This window comes from Drosophila subpulchrella, unplaced genomic scaffold, assembly GCF_014743375.2.
Source record: "Drosophila subpulchrella strain 33 F10 #4 breed RU33 unplaced genomic scaffold, RU_Dsub_v1.1 Primary Assembly Seq24, whole genome shotgun sequence".
Lineage (NCBI taxonomy): Eukaryota > Metazoa > Arthropoda > Insecta > Diptera > Drosophilidae > Drosophila > Drosophila subpulchrella.
In genome coordinates, this window is record NW_023665550.1 from 24,934 (window position 1) to 42,840 (window position 17,907).

The window sequence follows — 17,907 nt, forward strand, 5'->3', positions numbered from 1 at the left end:
GCTGAGCGTTGGCCTTATACTCTGAATTGGAATTTCGGTCCTGCTACCTTCGGCCAATATTAAAAATGCTTTTTATCGAAATAAATGGACGGAAACGGTTTGGAGTCGTGTGCTTTAAGAAAAAAATCAGTGCAAGAAATAATTTTGAAATAGTCGAAATTGAAATTCTGGATAAATTTTTCATTTGAATTTTGAATTTGCAGCGAAAAATGCTATTCAGATTGCGTTGAAAAATATAAAAGCGGCAAAAAGTTGTTGACGAGGCCAACAACACGCGGTGTTCCCAAGCGGTCCCCCATCTAAGTACTAACCGCGCCCGACGCTGCTTAATTTCGGTGATCGGACGAGAACCGATGTGTTCAGCGTGGTATGGTCGTTGGCGAAAGTCGGAGGGCTGAGCGTTGGCTTTATACTCTGAATTGGAATTTCGGTCCTGCTACCTTCGGCCAATATTAAAAATGCTTTTAATCGAAATAAATGGACTGAAACGGTTTGGAGTCGTGTGCTTTAAGAAAAAAATCAGTGCAAGAAATAATTTTGAAATAGTCGAAATTGAAATTCTGGATAAATTTTTCATTTGAATTTTGAATTTGCAGCGAAAAATGCTATTCAGATTGCGTTGAAAAATATAAAAGCGGCAAAAAGTTGTTGACGAGGCCAACAACACGCGGTGTTCCCAAGCGGTCCCCCATCTAAGTACTAACCGCGCCCGACGCTGCTTAATTTCGGTGATCGGACGAGAACCGATGTGTTCAGCGTGGTATGGTCGTTGGCGAAAGTCGGAGGGCTGAGCGTTGGCCTTATACTCTGAATTGGAATTTCGGTCCTGCTACCTTCGGCCAATATTAAAAATGCTTTTAATCGAAATAAATGGACTGAAACGGTTTGGAGTCGTGTGCTTTAAGAAAAAAATCAGTGCAAGAAATAATTTTGAAATAGTCGAAATTGAAATTCTGGATAAATTTTTCATTTGAATTTTGAATTTGCAGCGAAAAATGCTATTCAGATTGCGTTGAAAAATATAAAAGCGGCAAAAAGTTGTTGACGAGGCGGCCAACAACACGCGGTGTTCCCAAGCGGTCCCGCATCTAAGTACTAACCGCGCCCGACGCTGCTTAATTTCGGTGATCGGACGGGAACCGATGTGTTCAGCGTGGTATGGTCGTTGGCGAAAGTCGGAGGGCTGAGCGTTGGCCTTATACTCTGAATTGGAATTTCGGTCCTGCTACCTTCGGCCAATATTAAAAATGCTTTTAATCGAAATAAATGGACTGAAACGGTTTGGAGTCGTGTGCTTTAAGAAAAAAATCAGTGCAAGAAATAATTTTGAAAGTCGAAATTGAAATTCTGGATAAATTTTTCATTTGAATTTTGAATTTGCAGCGAAAAATGCTATTCAGATTGCGTTGAAAAATATAAAAGCGGCAAAAAGTTGTTGACGAGGCCAACAACACGCGGTGTTCCCAAGCGGTCCCCCATCTAAGTACTAACCGCGCCCGACGCTGCTTAATTTCGGTGATCGGACGAGAACCGATGTGTTCAGCGTGGTATGGTCGTTGGCGAAAGTCGGAGGGCTGAGCGTTGGCCTTATACTCTGAATTGGAATTTCGGTCCTGCTACCTTCGGCCAATATTAAAAATGCTTTTAATCGAAATAAATGGACTGAAACGGTTTGGAGTCGTGTGCTTTAAGAAAAAAATCAGTGCAAGAAATAATTTTGAAATAGTCGAAATTGAAATTCTGGATAAATTTTTCATTTGAATTTTGAATTTGCAGCGAAAAATGCTATTCAGATTGCGTTGAAAAATATAAAAGCGGCAAAAAGTTGTTGACGAGGCCAACAACACGCGGTGTTCCCAAGCGGTCCCTCATCTAAGTACTAACCGCGCCCGACGCTGCTTAATTTCGGTGATCGGACGAGAACCGATGTGTTCAGCGTGGTATGGTCGTTGGCGAAAGTCGGAGGGCTGAGCGTTGGCCTTATACTCTGAATTGGAATTTCGGTCCTGCTACCTTCGGCCAATATTAAAAATGCTTTTAATCGAAATAAATGGACTGAAACGGTTTGGAGTCGTGTGCTTTAAGAAAAAAATCAGTGCAAGAAATAATTTTGAAATAGTCGAAATTGAAATTCTGGATAAATTTTTCATTTGAATTTTGAATTTGCAGCGAAAAATGCTATTCAGATTGCGTTGAAAAATATAAAAGCGGCAAAAAGTTGTTGACGAGGCGGCCAACAACACGCGGTGTTCCCAAGCGGTCCCCCATCTAAGTACTAACCGCGCCCGACGCTGCTTAATTTCGGTGATCGGACGAGAACCGATGTGTTCAGCGTGGTATGGTCGTTGGCGAAAGTCGGAGGGCTGAGCGTTGGCCTTATACTCTGAATTGGAATTTCGGTCCTGCTACCTTCGGCCAATATTAAAAATGCTTTTAATCGAAATAAATGGACTGAAACGGTTTGGAGTCGTGTGCTTTAAGAAAAAAATCAGTGCAAGAAATAATTTTGAAATAGTCGAAATTGAAATTCTGGATAAATTTTTCATTTGAATTTTGAATTTGCAGCGAAAAATGCTATTCAGATTGCGTTGAAAAATATAAAAGCGGCAAAAAGTTGTTGACGAGGCCAACAACACGCGGTGTTCCCAAGCGGTCCCCCATCTAAGTACTAACCGCGCCCGACGCTGCTTAATTTCGGTGATCGGACGAGAACCGATGTGTTCAGCGTGGTATGGTCGTTGGCGAAAGTCGGAGGGCTGAGCGTTGGCCTTATACTCTGAATTGGAATTTCGGTCCTGCTACCTTCGGCCAATATTAAAAATGCTTTTAATCGAAATAAATGGACTGAAACGGTTTGGAGTCGTGTGCTTTAAGAAAAAAATCAGTGCAAGAAATAATTTTGAAATAGTCGAAATTGAAATTCTGGATAAATTTTTCATTTGAATTTTGAATTTGCAGCGAAAAATGCTATTCAGATTGCGTTGAAAAATATAAAAGCGGCAAAAAGTTGTTGACGAGGCCAACAACACGCGGTGTTCCCAAGCGGTCCCTCATCTAAGTACTAACCGCGCCCGACGCTGCTTAATTTCGGTGATCGGACGAGAACCGATGTGTTCAGCGTGGTATGGTCGTTGGCGAAAGTCGGAGGGCTGAGCGTTGGCCTTATACTCTGAATTGGAATTTCGGTCCTGCTACCTTCGGCCAATATTAAAAATGCTTTTAATCGAAATAAATGGACTGAAACGGTTTGGAGTCGTGTGCTTTAAGAAAAAAATCAGTGCAAGAAATAATTTTGAAATAGTCGAAATTGAAATTCTGGATAAATTTTTCATTTGAATTTTGAATTTGCAGCGAAAAATGCTATTCAGATTGCGTTGAAAAATATAAAAGCGGCAAAAAGTTGTTGACGAGGCCAACAACACGCGGTGTTCCCAAGCGGTCCCCCATCTAAGTACTAACCGCGCCCGACGCTGCTTAATTTCGGTGATCGGACGAGAACCGATGTGTTCAGCGTGGTATGGTCGTTGGCGAAAGTCGGAGGGCTGAGCGTTGGCCTTATACTCTGAATTGGAATTTCGGTCCTGCTACCTTCGGCCAATATTAAAAATGCTTTTAATCGAAATAAATGGACTGAAACGGTTTGGAGTCGTGTGCTTTAAGAAAAAAATCAGTGCAAGAAATAATTTTGAAATAGTCGAAATTGAAATTTTGGATAAATTTTTCATTTGAATTTTGAATTTGCAGCGAAAAATGCTATTCAGATTGCGTTGAAAAATATAAAAGCGGCAAAAAGTTGTTGACGAGGCCAACAACACGCGGTGTTCCCAAGCGGTCCCCCATCTAAGTACTAACCGCGCCCGACGCTGCTTAATTTCGGTGATCGGACGAGAACCGATGTGTTCAGCGTGGTATGGTCGTTGGCGAAAGTCGGAGGGCTGAGCGTTGGCCTTATACTCTGAATTGGAATTTCGGTCCTGCTACCTTCGGCCAATATTAAAAATGCTTTTAATCGAAATAAATGGACTGAAACGGTTTGGAGTCGTGTGCTTTAAGAAAAAAATCAGTGCAAGAAATAATTTTGAAATAGTCGAAATTGAAATTCTGGATAAATTTTTCATTTGAATTTTGAATTTGCAGCGAAAAATGCTATTCAGATTGCGTTGAAAAATATAAAAGCGGCAAAAAGTTGTTGACGAGGCCAACAACACGCGGTGTTCCCAAGCGGTCCCCCATCTAAGTACTAACCGCGCCCGACGCTGCTTAATTTCGGTGATCGGACGAGAACCGATGTGTTCAGCGTGGTATGGTCGTTGGCGAAAGTCGGAGGGCTGAGCGTTGGCCTTATACTCTGAATTGGAATTTCGGTCCTGCTACCTTCGGCCAATATTAAAAATGCTTTTAATCGAAATAAATGGACTGAAACGGTTTGGAGTCGTGTGCTTTAAGAAAAAAATCAGTGCAAGAAATAATTTTGAAATAGTCGAAATTGAAATTCTGGATAAATTTTTCATTTGAATTTTGAATTTGCAGCGAAAAATGCTATTCAGATTGCGTTGAAAAATATAAAAGCGGCAAAAAGTTGTTGACGAGGCCAACAACACGCGGTGTTCTCAAGCGGTCCCTCATCTAAGTACTAACCGCGCCCGACGCTGCTTAATTTCGGTGATCGGACGAGAACCGATGTGTTCAGCGTGGTATGGTCGTTGGCGAAAGTCGGAGGGCTGAGCGTTGGCCTTATACTCTGAATTGGAATTTCGGTCCTGCTACCTTCGGCCAATATTAAAAATGCTTTTAATCGAAATAAATGGACTGAAACGGTTTGGAGTCGTGTGCTTTAAGAAAAAAATCAGTGCAAGAAATAATTTTGAAATAGTCGAAATTTAAATTCTGGATAAATTTTTCATTTGAATTTTGAATTTGCAGCGAAAAATGCTATTCAGATTGCGTTGAAAAATATAAAAGCGGCAAAAAGTTGTTGACGAGGCCAACAACACGCGGTGTTCCCAAGCGGTCCCACATCTAAGTACTAACCGCGCCCGACGCTGCTTAATTTCGGTGATCGGACGAGAACCGATGTGTTCAGCGTGGTATGGTCGTTGGCGAAAGTCGGAGGGCTGAGCGTTGGCCTTATACTCTGAATTGGAATTTCGGTCCTGCTACCTTCGGCCAATATTAAAAATGCTTTTAATCGAAATAAATGGACTGAAACGGTTTGGAGTCGTGTGCTTTAAGAAAAAAATCAGTGCAAGAAATAATTTTGAAATAGTCGAAATTGAAATTCTGGATAAATTTTTCATTTGAATTTTGAATTTGCAGCGAAAAATGCTATTCAGATTGCGTTGAAAAATATAAAAGCGGCAAAAAGTTGTTGACGAGGCCAACAACACGCGGTGTTCCCAAGCGGTCCCCCATCTAAGTACTAACCGCGCCCGACGCTGCTTAATTTCGGTGATCGGACGAGAACCGATGTGTTCAGCGTGGTATGGTCGTTGGCGAAAGTCGGAGGGCTGAGCGTTGGCCTTATACTCTGAATTGGAATTTCGGTCCTGCTACCTTCGGCCAATATTAAAAATGCTTTTAATCGAAATAAATGGACTGAAACGGTTTGGAGTCGTGTGCTTTAAGAAAAAAATCAGTGCAAGAAATAATTTTGAAATAGTCGAAATTGAAATTCTGGATAAATTTTTCATTTGAATTTTGAATTTGCAGCGAAAAATGCTATTCAGATTGCGTTGAAAAATATAAAAGCGGCAAAAAGTTGTTGACGAGGCCAACAACACGCGGTGTTCCCAAGCGGTCCCCCATCTAAGTACTAACCGCGCCCGACGCTGCTTAATTTCGGTGATCGGACGAGAACCGATGTGTTCAGCGTGGTATGGTCGTTGGCGAAAGTCGGAGGGCTGAGCGTTGGCCTTATACTCTGAATTGGAATTTCGGTCCTGCTACCTTCGGCCAATATTAAAAATGCTTTTAATCGAAATAAATGGACTGAAACGGTTTGGAGTCGTGTGCTTTAAGAAAAAAATCAGTGCAAGAAATAATTTTGAAATAGTCGAAATTGAAATTCTGGATAAATTTTTCATTTGAATTTTGAATTTGCAGCGAAAAATGCTATTCAGATTGCGTTGAAAAATATAAAAGCGGCAAAAAGTTGTTGACGAGGCCAACAAGACGCGGTGTTCCCAAGCGGTCCCTCATCTAAGTACTAACCGCGCCCGACGCTGCTTAATTTCGGTGATCGGACGAGAACCGATGTGTTCAGCGTGGTATGGTCGTTGGCGAAAGTCGGAGGGCTGAGCGTTGGCCTTATACTCTGAATTGGAATTTCGGTCCTGCTACCTTCGGCCAATATTAAAAATGCTTTTAATCGAAATAAATGGACTGAAACGGTTTGGAGTCGTGTGCTTTAAGAAAAAAATCAGTGCAAGAAATAATTTTGAAATAGTCGAAATTGAAATTCTGGATAAATTTTTCATTTGAATTTTGAATTTGCAGCGAAAAATGCTATTCAGATTGCGTTGAAAAATATAAAAGCGGCAAAAAGTTGTTGACGAGGCCAACAACACGCGGTGTTCCCAAGCGGTCCCCCATCTAAGTACTAACCGCGCCCGACGCTGCTTAATTTCGGTGATCGGACGAGAACCGATGTGTTCAGCGTGGTATGGTCGTTGGCGAAAGTCGGAGGGCTGAGCGTTGGCCTTATACTCTGAATTGGAATTTCGGTCCTGCTACCTTCGGCCAATATTAAAAATGCTTTTAATCGAAATAAATGGACTGAAACGGTTTGGAGTCGTGTGCTTTAAGAAAAAAATCAGTGCAAGAAATAATTTTGAAATAGTCGAAATTGAAATTCTGGATAAATTTTTCATTTGAATTTTGAATTTGCAGCGAAAAATGCTATTCAGATTGCGTTGAAAAATATAAAAGCGGCAAAAAGTTGTTGACGAGGCCAACAACACGCGGTGTTCCCAAGCGGTCCCCCATCTAAGTACTAACCGCGCCCGACGCTGCTTAATTTCGGTGATCGGACGAGAACCGATGTGTTCAGCGTGGTATGGTCGTTGGCGAAAGTCGGAGGGCTGAGCGTTGGCCTTATACTCTGAATTGGAATTTCGGTCCTGCTACCTTCGGCCAATATTAAAAATGCTTTTAATCGAAATAAATGGACTGAAACGGTTTGGAGTCGTGTGCTTTAAGAAAAAAATCAGTGCAAGAAATAATTTTGAAATAGTCGAAATTGAAATTCTGGATAAATTTTTCATTTGAATTTTGAATTTGCAGCGAAAAATGCTATTCAGATTGCGTTGAAAAATATAAAAGCGGCAAAAAGTTGTTGACGAGGCCAACAACACGCGGTGTTCCCAAGCGGTCCCCCATCTAAGTACTAACCGCGCCCGACGCTGCTTAATTTCGGTGATCGGACGAGAACCGATGTGTTCAGCGTGGTATGGTCGTTGGCGAAAGTCGGAGGGCTGAGCGTTGGCCTTATACTCTGAATTGGAATTTCGGTCCTGCTACCTTCGGCCAATATTAAAAATGCTTTTAATCGAAATAAATGGACTGAAACGGTTTGGAGTCGTGTGCTTTAAGAAAAAAATCAGTGCAAGAAATAATTTTGAAATAGTCGAAATTGAAATTCTGGATAAATTTTTCATTTGAATTTTGAATTTGCAGCGAAAAATGCTATTCAGATTGCGTTGAAAAATATAAAAGCGGCAAAAAGTTGTTGACGAGGCCAACAACACGCGGTGTTCCCAAGCGGTCCCTCATCTAAGTACTAACCGCGCCCGACGCTGCTTAATTTCGGTGATCGGACGAGAACCGATGTGTTCAGCGTGGTATGGTCGTTGGCGAAAGTCGGAGGGCTGAGCGTTGGCCTTATACTCTGAATTGGAATTTCGGTCCTGCTACCTTCGGCCAATATTAAAAATGCTTTTAATCGAAATAAATGGACTGAAACGGTTTGGAGTCGTGTGCTTTAAGAAAAAAATCAGTGCAAGAAATAATTTTGAAATAGTCGAAATTGAAATTCTGGATAAATTTTTCATTTGAATTTTGAATTTGCAGCGAAAAATGCTATTCAGATTGCGTTGAAAAATATAAAAGCGGCAAAAAGTTGTTGACGAGGCCAACAACACGCGGTGTTCCCAAGCGGTCCCCCATCTAAGTACTAACCGCGCCCGACGCTGCTTAATTTCGGTGATCGGACGAGAACCGATGTGTTCAGCGTGGTATGGTCGTTGGCGAAAGTCGGAGGGCTGAGCGTTGGCCTTATACTCTGAATTGGAATTTCGGTCCTGCTACCTTCGGCCAATATTAAAAATGCTTTTAATCGAAATAAATGGACTGAAACGGTTTGGAGTCGTGTGCTTTAAGAAAAAAATCAGTGCAAGAAATAATTTTGAAATAGTCGAAATTGAAATTCTGAATAAATTTTTCATTTGAATTTTGAATTTGCAGCGAAAAATGCTATTCAGATTGCGTTGAAAAATATAAAAGCGGCAAAAAGTTGTTGACGAGGCCAACAACACGCGGTGTTCCCAAGCGGTCCCACATCTAAGTACTAACCGCGCCCGACGCTGCTTAATTTCGGTGATCGGACGAGAACCGATGTGTTCAGCGTGGTATGGTCGTTGGCGAAAGTCGGAGGGCTGAGCGTTGGCCTTATACTCTGAATTGGAATTTCGGTCCTGCTACCTTCGGCCAATATTAAAAATGCTTTTAATCGAAATAAATGGACTGAAACGGTTTGGAGTCGTGTGCTTTAAGAAAAAAATCAGTGCAAGAAATAATTTTGAAATAGTCGAAATTGAAATTCTGGATAAATTTTTCATTTGAATTTTGAATTTGCAGCGAAAAATGCTATTCAGATTGCGTTAAAAAATATAAAAGCGGCAAAAAGTTGTTGACGAGGCCAACAACACGCGGTGTTCCCAAGCGGTCCCTCATCTAAGTACTAACCGCGCCTGACGCTGCTTAATTTCGGTGATCGGACGAGAACCGATGTGTTCAGCGTGGTATGGTCGTTGGCGAAAGTCGCAGGGCTGAGCGTTGGTCTTATACTCTGATTTGGAATTTCGGTCCTGCTACCTTTGGCCAATATTAAAAATGCTGTTAATGCTGATACGCTCAATCGAGTCCTCCTCCCAATTCTGGAAAGGATTACGCCCCTTCCCGGAGTCGATTCTCCAAGCGCGAGTGTCACTTCTGGCAGGCACTACATGTTCCTCCAAGTGGCTGTCGGCACCGGATCCGGCGATTGCATAACCTTCTGCTGAAAGACCGGGGTTGGAACGCGGTCGTCGCGGAGTCCTAATGGGAGGTCGTCGGAGATCGTATTACTAGTGGTTCTGCTAAAAATATACTTCTATCAGTACAACGTTACCAAATTGTTTTGGCCAGAACTTACATTCCTTGCGAGGACACGCCCTACAGGATGTCCATATAGGGAGCGAAGTCCCACCGGCATGTTCCTCCCTGTTGTGGTATTGCTTCCTGTCGGTAAAATCCCACAATAATGGGCAACAGCTTGGATTAGGCGTCCTATTTCATCTGCACTGACCTTCTGCAGTCGATTTTGGGGTTTTTCATCCATTTTTAATATTCAGTTTCCACATCGCCTTTGCACGAACACCGCCAAAGATTAAATTTCTTATTCTTTGGGCCGCGGCTAACGGCGTTCATCGAAATTCACTCGCTAAGTCTGGTATTTCCTTAGCTCATCTGAGTACGGCGCTCAAAAACAGACCCGACGAAAAGCGTTAGCCGCGTATCTGCCTCTCGCTCACTCCTATGGTTAGCTCGAGGTTTTCGTCGATGTGAGTACTAGGCTTAAACGTTTAAACATCGGGTTTGCTTTCGATAACAACGTCTTTACATCGGGTTTGCTTTCGATAACAACGTCTTTACCGGTGAACCGTCCCAATCTATCGTCCCTTAAGCCTAGTACTCAGATCGGCTAAGAGTTTCACTAGTCAAAAAATCTTATTCTTTGTAGTGTGACCGAAGTTTTCAAAGTTCACCCGCAATGCAAGTAGCATGGTCTTACTGACAAGCAGCTGGGTTTGTTGCCAAACGAAAAACAAAACAATTGGAGAAATTTAAAAAGGAGCAGTCTGCTGTTACACAAAGAAATCCAATTAAAAATAGACGGAATGTTCAACGAATGTTTTTATTTATGTAAATTAGTTGTTTAAAGCTTCCTTTTCGTCCCACGGATGCTTCGCCATCTTTCCCGCGCCACCGCAGTCCAGCTCCGAGTCCCAATAGGCATATTGGACCTTGAGGAAGTGGGAGCCGGATTGGGAACAGGGTTGATCCGCTGATGCTGCAGGAAGTCGCCCAGCATCCTGGCAGTGGCTGGACATAACTTCTCCAACTGTTCCTTAGCGGGCGCCCTATTTTCCTCCTCCCTATAGAAGCCACCGCGTCCTCCAGCTCCGCTTAAGCTGCCAAGTAGCTGGTGGTGGTGGTGGTGTACGGACTCCTAATGGAGAGGACTTTGGAGATCATATTACTGGTGGTTATGCTAAAAAGATCCTTTTATTAGTACAACGCAACCAAATTATTTTGGCCAGATCTTACTTTCTTTGCGAGGACACGCCCGGCAGGATGTCCATGTAGAGAACGAAGTCCCACTCGGCATGTTCCTTCCCACTGGATTTCTCTAGTGGATCTCCTCCAGCACTTCAACTATTCTGCGGATTTGCCCCTATTGTAAATTTTTTAAGCCTAGTACTCACATCGACGAAAACCGCGAGCTAACCACAGGAGTGAGCGAGAAGCAAACAGGCGGCTAAAGCTTTTCGTCGGGTCTGTTTTTCAGCTCGGTAATCAGATGAGCTAAGGAAATACCAGAAAAAATACCAGATTTCTGGAGTGAATTTTCGGTGAACGCCGTTAGCCGCGGCCCAAAGAATAAGAAATTTATTCTTTGGCGGTGTTCGTGCAGAAGCGGTGGGGAATTTAAATATTTTAAATGGAAGAAAAGCCCCAAAAACGGTTAAAGGAGGTCAGTGCAGATGAAAAAGAACGCCTAATCCAAGCTGTTGTCCATCATTGTGGGACTTGACCGACAGGAAGCAATACCACAACAGGGGCAAATGCGCAGAATAGTTGAAGTGCTGGAGGAGATCCACTAGAGAAATCCAGTGGGAAGGAACATGCCGAGTGGGACTTCGAAGCATTCGTGGGACGTTAGGAAGCTTTAAACTACTAATTTACATAAATAAAAACATTCGTTGAACATTCCATTTATTATACCCGTTACTCGTAGAGTAAAAGGGTATACTAGATTCGTCGGAAAGTATGTAACAGACAGAAGGAAGCGTTTTCGACCCCATAAACTATATATATTCTTGATCAGGATCACTAGCCGAGTCGATCTAGCCATGTCCGTCTGTCTGTCCGTCCGGACGTTCTTACGCAGTGCAAGTTTATTTCAGAAGAGTGCCACGCCCACTCTAACGCCCACAAACCGCCCAAAACTTTGGCTCCACAGTTTTGATGTTAGAATAAAAATTTTAACTGAAATGTATTGTTCTCATCAATACCTATCGATTGACCTAAAAAAAAAGTTTGCCACTCCCACAAACCGCCCACAAACTTCAAAAAATCGTAAATATGAACGCGGATATCTCGGAAAATTTCAAGGATAGAGAAATGGGATTTCACATTTAGATTCCGTAGGCTTGAGCGCAGCGCAAGTTTGTTACGCGAATATGCCACGCCCACTCTAACGCCCACAAACCGCCCAAGCCTGTGGCGCCCACAATTTTCATGCTAGATAAAAAATTGTAACTGAAATGTATTGGTCTCGTCAATACCTATCGACTGATCCAAAATTCCACGCCCACTCTAACGCCCACAACGCTTAAATCTGTCTACCGCCGGTAGGTGGCGCATTTAAATCTCGCTTTGCTGCTTGCATATCTCCATTTTCCTTTGGTCCCTTTAGCTGAGTAACGGGTGTCTGATAGTCGAGGGACTCGACTATAGCGTTCTTCCTTGTTTTTATTTTACTTTCTTTGTGAACCAGCAGACTCCTCCTTTTTAAATTTCTCCAATTGATTTGTTTTCCGTTTGGCAACAAGCCCAGCCGCTTGACAGTAAGACCATTCTACATGCATTGCGGGTGAACTTTGAAAACTTCGGTCACACTGCAAAGAATAAGTTTTTTCGACTAGTGAAACTCTTAGCCGATCTGAGTACTAGGCTTTATTCTTTGGGCCGCGGCTAACGGCGTTCATCGAAAATCCACTGGTCTTCTTTCTGGTATTTCTTTAACTCATATGAGTACCGCGCTAAAAAACCGACCCGACGAAAAGCTTTAGCCGCCTGTCTGCCTCTCGCTTACTCCTATGGTTAGCTCGCGGTTTTCGTCGATGTAAGTACTAGGCTTTAAGTTTTGTAAGTTTATTTTTTTTTAAGTTTTTCAACCCCCTTTTTATCACAAAAACTTAACAGAAAATTTAATTTTTTTAGCAGTACAACAACCATAACTCGTTCGGCCGAGGTGGAAGAGGAGGCTTTAGTGGCAACGAGATTGCGCGGAGAGCTCTGAAACTACAAGAGCTAGAAAATTGGGATTTTTCACAATTGGGATTTTTCTAGTTCATGAGTTACGGGTGTGCAAAATGTAGCTATTTTAACTGTTTTCCCGCTAAATTGGCGAGTTTTTTCTAAAGCCGTAGAACTAAAGTTACTTATAATGTTTCCAGGACCTTAAAATAGAGTTTGTGTACGCATATATATACCTAGAGAGAATTCTGAAGTTTTCATCTGAGTTGAAAATGTTCTTAAAATAAGATCGACATTTTTGAGCTCAAAATGTTCTAATTGTGATTGAATCAAGATGAGTTTGTTCTTTAAATTTGGTTAAATCAAAATTGTTCTCAAAACAAGAACGAAATGTTTAGCACGTGGTTCTTAAATCAAATTCAATTTGTTCTCAAAAAACCCAATTATCTCAAAACGTTCTTAAAGTAAGAACGGAAAGGACTAAAAATTTAACAAAAAGTGAGTTGCATTTGGACTTGAAATGGTTTGTTGCGGATTTTTTATAACGCGTTAGTGTCTTTCGGTTGACAGTTAGCACGCGTTAGACCCTTCTTCTTTGCTCTTCTTCTTTTGAAGCATTCGGATGGCACATTTCTTCTGCGTTTCGATTTGTTTGTGCCGCATATATTTTAAGTGATGGAAAGTGAAAGTGACGAGCAGTTGTTAAAGTTCCTGAAGGATATTGAAATTGAGTCCGTAAGAAAATTCCATTAATGTTAGTATAAATTAGTTGTACTTAGTGCTTTCAAATAAAATACACTTTTTCAGTCCTTTTTATACCCTTGCAGAGGGTATTATGATTTCAGTTATTTCAGTGAAGGGGACGTTTCCGACCCCATAAAGAATATATAGTTTTGATCAGCATCACTAGACGAATCGATCTAGCCATGTCAGTCTGTCCGTCCGATTCTACGCGATTCTTAGTTTTAAAGCTATCTGTGTGAAACTTTCCCAAAAGTCTTCTTTCTTTTGCAGGTAGTATATAGGTCGGAAACGTCCGGTTCGGACAACTATATCTTATAGCTCCCATAGGAATAATCGGAGAAGAATGTTTTAAATAATTAAATCTTTGGTGTTTTTTAACATATAACCTCTTACGCATGGAAATAACATTTTTTAATAAGTTATGAAATTCGAATTTAATTTTATCAAAATCGGACGACTATATCATATAGCTGCCATAGGAACGATCGGAAAATTGGTGGGAAAATAATATGAAACAAATTATAGCTTCGGTGTTTTTTGACATATTATCTTATATTATTGGGAATAAAATTTTTTGTATTTTTAAGAATTTCGAATTAAATTTAATAATTATAACTGCAAGGGTATACAAACTTTGACTTGTCGAAGTTAACTTCCTTTCTTTTTTTTTATTAAATTAAGTCAAAAATCAACTTGAAAATGGAACGAAATCAACTCATTTCACATTCAGCTCAAAATAAGAATATTTGTTCTTACACGGTTTTTAAGAACGAATGTTCTTAGTTCAAGCACAATGTTCTTCGTTTTTTCTCTCTGTGTATCTTTGATTAGGTTATAATACCATATTTTAGTTTTCCTACGGGTAGGCATTTAAAGGTAAGAACCAGGCCTAAGTTAATTTTTTTTTTAGGTGATCAATGTGTCTTTACATCATTGTGCACTTTTTACAAACAAAAATACAAAAGTAAGTTTTTTTCGGCTTTTAAAAACTATCCTTATTCCGCGCTTGACATTTACTGATACGTAATTCGAAGAGCGCAGAAGAATTTATATGACATGTCCAGAAACTGAAAAACGAAACTAATACAATCAATGAAGATCCCATATCAATCTGTGGTACTTACGATGCTCATGGTCTCAATGGATAAATCCAAGACTACGGTAGCTTTAAGGCATACTGGCTTCTGGGCTCGTAAAGACAGGAAAATTAACATTTTTCGGCATCGCATGTCGGCCTCGATCCAATTCATCTCGTAAGCCGCCCAGCTGATGTTCTTACTCTGAAATTGGCTGGTTAAATAGGTAGATTTTCCCCTGGTTTATAGTTAACAGACCGCATCGATCAGCATCTGGCTAAAGGAGCAGAGGAGATATACCTCCACCAATGCCGAAGCCGGGAGTAGAACTTGTTTGCCAAAATACTCCGGGCTGTAATCGATGGATAATTGAAACCCCACTAGGCAGACAAGCAGTCTAAGTTTATTTTTTTTAAAGTTTTTCTACCCCCTTTTTATCACAAAAACTTAACAGAAAATTTAATTTTTTTGACAGTACAACAACCATAACTCGTTCGGCCGAGGTGGAAGAGGAGGCTTTAGTGGCAACGAGATTGCGCGGAGAGCTCTGAAACTACAAGAGCTAGAAAATTGGGATTTTTCACAATTGGGATTTTTCTAGTTGATGAGTTACGGGTGTCCAAAATGTAGCTATTTTAACTGTTTTCCCGCTAAATTGGCGAGTTTTTTCTAAAGCCGTAGAACTAAAGTTACTTATAATGTTTCCAGGACCTTAAAATAGAGTTTGGGTACGCATATATATACCTAGAGAGAATTCTGAAGTTCTCATCTGAGTTGAAAATGTTCTTAAAATAAGATCGACATTTTTGAGCTCAAAATGTTCTAATTGTGATTGAATCAAGATGAGTTTGTTCTTTAAATTTGGTTAAATCAAAATTGTTCTCAAAACAAGAACGAAATGTTTAGCACGTGGTTCTTAAATCAAATTCAATTTGTTCTCAAAAAACCCAATTATCTCAAAACGTTCTTAAAGTAAGAACGGAAAGGACTAAAAATTTAACAAAAAGTAAGTTGCATTTGGACTTGAAATGGTTTGTTGCGGATTTTTTATAACGCGTTAGTGTCTTTCGGTTGACAGTTAGCACGCGTTAGACCCTTCTTCTTTGCTCTTCTTCTTTTGAAGCATTCGGATGGCACATTTCTTCTGCGTTTCGATTTGTTTGTGCCGCATATATTTTAAGTGATGGAAAGTGAAAGTAACGAGCAGTTGTTAAAGTTCCTGAAGGATATTGAAATTGAGTCCGTAAGAAAATTCCATTAATGTTAGTATAAATTAGTTGTACTTAGTGCTTTCAAATAAAATACACTTTTTCAGTCCTTTTTATACCCTTGCAGAGGGTATTATGATTTCAGTTATTTCAGTGAAGGGGACGTTTCCGACCCCATAAAGAATATATAGTTTTGATCAGCATCACTAGACGAGTCGATCTAGCCATGTCAGTCTGACAGTCTGACTGTCAGTATGACATGCCCAGAAACTGAAAAACGAAACTAATACAATCAATGAAGAACCCATATCAATCTGTGGTACTTACGATGCTCATGGTCTCAATGGATAAATCCAAGACTACGGTAGCTTTAAGGCATACTGGCTTCTGGGCTCGTAAAGACAGGAAAATTAACATTTTTCGGCATCGCATGTCGGCCTCGATCCAATTCATCTCGTAAGCCGCCCAGCTGATGTTCTTACTCTGAAATTGGCTGGTTAAATAGGTAGATTTTCCCCTGGTTTATAGTTAACAGACCGCATCGATCAGCATCTGGCTAAAGGAGCAGAGGAGATATACCTCCACCAATGCCGAAGCCAGGAGTAGAACTTGTTTGCCAAAATACTCCGGGCTGTAATCGATGGATAATTGAAACCCCACTAGGCAGACAAGCAGTGAAGAGGCCATAAAGTTCAATAACAAAGGAACTCCGAAGACGTCGTTCACCACGTCGGTGAGTCTAAAAAAATATTCAAAACGGTAATCGTTTAATTCTTAAGTTGAAAAGTTAGGCATTTAATTTTTTTTACCAACCGAAGTACATCGATGTGGTTGACAATCAAAGACCGCAATGCTTTTAAATCCTCCTCAGCTCCTTCAGTATCGTTTTGGTTCCTTACCTTGAACTCCCTGAGAACCCTAGCCAGTCTGTCGTAGTGCATAAGGACCTGAAACACCACGGCAAAGATCATAAGGTCATTGGATATGGCTCCGCAAGTAAACGTGTAAGCAGCGATCGATTGAAGAAAGTAGGTAGGATAAAACATATAGCCGCTATAATCCCAAGGAGCCAAGTCGAAAAACGGTAGTGGATGCTTAACATCTGGCAAATTGAGCACCCATCTCTGAAAGTAGTATATGTGTAGGGAAATTAGGACGTGCGCAAAATACATGGTGGTGAGCAGACCACCAAAGCCCATTGTGAAAATTTTGCTACGTTTAAGATAGCTCTTCACAGCATACTGCTCCTGATCACTTTCGGTTTGCGACGGAAAGCAGGACTCCAATTGCCGAACTAAACTGGTAAGCTTTTTTTTTTTAGACATCACAGAAATTAACTTCAGAAAGCCGACAAGGACGAAAGACAAGTAGCCCAATGTGATGCAGCTCTCGAGAAATTTTTCATCATCCCGCATTATGGTCGAAAAAAAAATGATCTCCAAACCGAGAATAAATACAGTGTTGATCCAATTAACCGCAAAATAAATACGAAACCAAAATCCGCGTTTTTGGTCCGATTCATAAGGCTCTATACCCAAGGAGTTGTAGAAAATCACTGCCAGTCTCAGAAAATCATCGACAACGTGATAGGCTCTCTGAAGTGTTTTCCCATCTTTATCCTTTCGGTAAGACAAATTATCGTTCAAGAAATCGACACTCATTTCGGATTTGAATTGATGACACAATGACGTGTGCGTAAGAGGGTTTCATTTTATATAGGCCGTTGATTTTGCAGAAACAGCAAGATATTCATTTCCCTTTAAAAGCTTACACTGATTAAAAAAACTTTAACTTTATTTTTAGTGAAAAAACCATAATTATCAGACCATTAAATATTAAAATATTAAAAAAAAGAGACAATTCAAGTCCTTTAATAATTTAGCAAAGTTACAAATTCAATAAATATTCTATTTTAGTTTAAGCAAAATTTAAATTACTCAATCTTAATTTGAAGTAATTAAAATATATCAAATACTTAGTAATTAACAAATTAAATAAAGTCTTTAATACTTTGAAAAAAAAGGCTAATATTTTTCCTAAGTCCTTAAAACCTGTTGTTTTTCCACCACTAACTATTACTTACATATGTACACCATAGGCAAAACAAACCCCGCAATTATTGATTGGCCAAAAACCTCAACTACCTCTATAAAATAAATATTGAATGAATGATTTTGCAGATCTTTTTTACTCCGAAAAGCGTGTGTACTTATCTATTGGCTTAGGATTTTCCCGCTACTGTGCAAAGGCGTTTGCAATATACAGCCGCAGAATTGAAAATCTGCAGTGAAGTAGAAAAAGTTATATTTAAAAGACTTAAAATGTCTGTATGTTTGTCGGCTTGCCTTATTTATATACCT

At 40.5% G+C, this 17,907-nt stretch overlaps 1 protein-coding gene, 21 non-coding genes and 2 pseudogenes across 22 annotated transcripts; all 24 read right to left on the minus strand.

Moving 5' to 3' along the window:
• Positions 1-262: 262 nt before the first annotated feature.
• LOC119559535 lies at positions 263-381 on the minus strand. Its single transcript, XR_005220832.1, has one exon. It is a non-coding gene; the product is annotated as a 5S ribosomal RNA (ribosomal RNA).
• Positions 382-655: 274 nt separating this feature from the next.
• LOC119559537 lies at positions 656-774 on the minus strand. Its single transcript, XR_005220834.1, has one exon. It is a non-coding gene; the product is annotated as a 5S ribosomal RNA (ribosomal RNA).
• Positions 775-1,051: 277 nt separating this feature from the next.
• Positions 1,052-1,170, minus strand: LOC119559552. The gene has a single exon (XR_005220848.1). It is a non-coding gene; the product is annotated as a 5S ribosomal RNA (ribosomal RNA).
• A 272-nt stretch (positions 1,171-1,442) lies between these two features.
• LOC119559539 lies at positions 1,443-1,561 on the minus strand. Its single transcript, XR_005220835.1, has one exon. It is a non-coding gene; the product is annotated as a 5S ribosomal RNA (ribosomal RNA).
• A 274-nt stretch (positions 1,562-1,835) lies between these two features.
• LOC119559492 lies at positions 1,836-1,954 on the minus strand. Its single transcript, XR_005220797.1, has one exon. It is a non-coding gene; the product is annotated as a 5S ribosomal RNA (ribosomal RNA).
• Positions 1,955-2,231: 277 nt separating this feature from the next.
• Positions 2,232-2,350, minus strand: LOC119559540. Its single transcript, XR_005220836.1, has one exon. It is a non-coding gene; the product is annotated as a 5S ribosomal RNA (ribosomal RNA).
• A 274-nt stretch (positions 2,351-2,624) lies between these two features.
• Positions 2,625-2,743, minus strand: LOC119559541. Its single transcript, XR_005220837.1, has one exon. It is a non-coding gene; the product is annotated as a 5S ribosomal RNA (ribosomal RNA).
• Positions 2,744-3,017: 274 nt separating this feature from the next.
• LOC119559493 lies at positions 3,018-3,136 on the minus strand. The gene has a single exon (XR_005220798.1). It is a non-coding gene; the product is annotated as a 5S ribosomal RNA (ribosomal RNA).
• Positions 3,137-3,410: 274 nt separating this feature from the next.
• On the minus strand, positions 3,411-3,529 carry LOC119559542. The gene has a single exon (XR_005220838.1). It is a non-coding gene; the product is annotated as a 5S ribosomal RNA (ribosomal RNA).
• A 274-nt stretch (positions 3,530-3,803) lies between these two features.
• LOC119559543 lies at positions 3,804-3,922 on the minus strand. Its single transcript, XR_005220839.1, has one exon. It is a non-coding gene; the product is annotated as a 5S ribosomal RNA (ribosomal RNA).
• Positions 3,923-4,196: 274 nt separating this feature from the next.
• LOC119559544 lies at positions 4,197-4,315 on the minus strand. The gene has a single exon (XR_005220840.1). It is a non-coding gene; the product is annotated as a 5S ribosomal RNA (ribosomal RNA).
• A 274-nt stretch (positions 4,316-4,589) lies between these two features.
• On the minus strand, positions 4,590-4,708 carry LOC119559495. The gene has a single exon (XR_005220800.1). It is a non-coding gene; the product is annotated as a 5S ribosomal RNA (ribosomal RNA).
• Positions 4,709-4,982: 274 nt separating this feature from the next.
• LOC119559496 lies at positions 4,983-5,101 on the minus strand. Its single transcript, XR_005220801.1, has one exon. It is a non-coding gene; the product is annotated as a 5S ribosomal RNA (ribosomal RNA).
• A 274-nt stretch (positions 5,102-5,375) lies between these two features.
• On the minus strand, positions 5,376-5,494 carry LOC119559545. The gene has a single exon (XR_005220841.1). It is a non-coding gene; the product is annotated as a 5S ribosomal RNA (ribosomal RNA).
• A 274-nt stretch (positions 5,495-5,768) lies between these two features.
• On the minus strand, positions 5,769-5,887 carry LOC119559546. The gene has a single exon (XR_005220842.1). It is a non-coding gene; the product is annotated as a 5S ribosomal RNA (ribosomal RNA).
• Positions 5,888-6,161: 274 nt separating this feature from the next.
• Positions 6,162-6,280, minus strand: LOC119559500 (annotated as a pseudogene).
• A 274-nt stretch (positions 6,281-6,554) lies between these two features.
• Positions 6,555-6,673, minus strand: LOC119559547. The gene has a single exon (XR_005220843.1). It is a non-coding gene; the product is annotated as a 5S ribosomal RNA (ribosomal RNA).
• Positions 6,674-6,947: 274 nt separating this feature from the next.
• LOC119559549 lies at positions 6,948-7,066 on the minus strand. The gene has a single exon (XR_005220845.1). It is a non-coding gene; the product is annotated as a 5S ribosomal RNA (ribosomal RNA).
• Positions 7,067-7,340: 274 nt separating this feature from the next.
• On the minus strand, positions 7,341-7,459 carry LOC119559550. Its single transcript, XR_005220846.1, has one exon. It is a non-coding gene; the product is annotated as a 5S ribosomal RNA (ribosomal RNA).
• Positions 7,460-7,733: 274 nt separating this feature from the next.
• LOC119559494 lies at positions 7,734-7,852 on the minus strand. The gene has a single exon (XR_005220799.1). It is a non-coding gene; the product is annotated as a 5S ribosomal RNA (ribosomal RNA).
• Positions 7,853-8,126: 274 nt separating this feature from the next.
• On the minus strand, positions 8,127-8,245 carry LOC119559551. Its single transcript, XR_005220847.1, has one exon. It is a non-coding gene; the product is annotated as a 5S ribosomal RNA (ribosomal RNA).
• Positions 8,246-8,519: 274 nt separating this feature from the next.
• Positions 8,520-8,638, minus strand: LOC119559497. The gene has a single exon (XR_005220802.1). It is a non-coding gene; the product is annotated as a 5S ribosomal RNA (ribosomal RNA).
• A 274-nt stretch (positions 8,639-8,912) lies between these two features.
• LOC119559498 lies at positions 8,913-9,031 on the minus strand (annotated as a pseudogene).
• A 5,245-nt stretch (positions 9,032-14,276) lies between these two features.
• On the minus strand, positions 14,277-17,208 carry LOC119559423 (odorant receptor 67a). Its single transcript, XM_037872517.1, has 4 exons — positions 16,361-17,208; positions 16,085-16,286; positions 15,875-16,030; positions 14,277-14,330 (listed from the first exon to the last, which is right to left on the minus strand). The coding sequence occupies exons 1-4, from the start codon at positions 17,206-17,208 to the stop codon at positions 14,277-14,279; spliced, it is 1,260 nt and encodes a 419-aa protein (XP_037728445.1).
• Between the last annotated feature and the right edge of the window lie 699 nt (positions 17,209-17,907).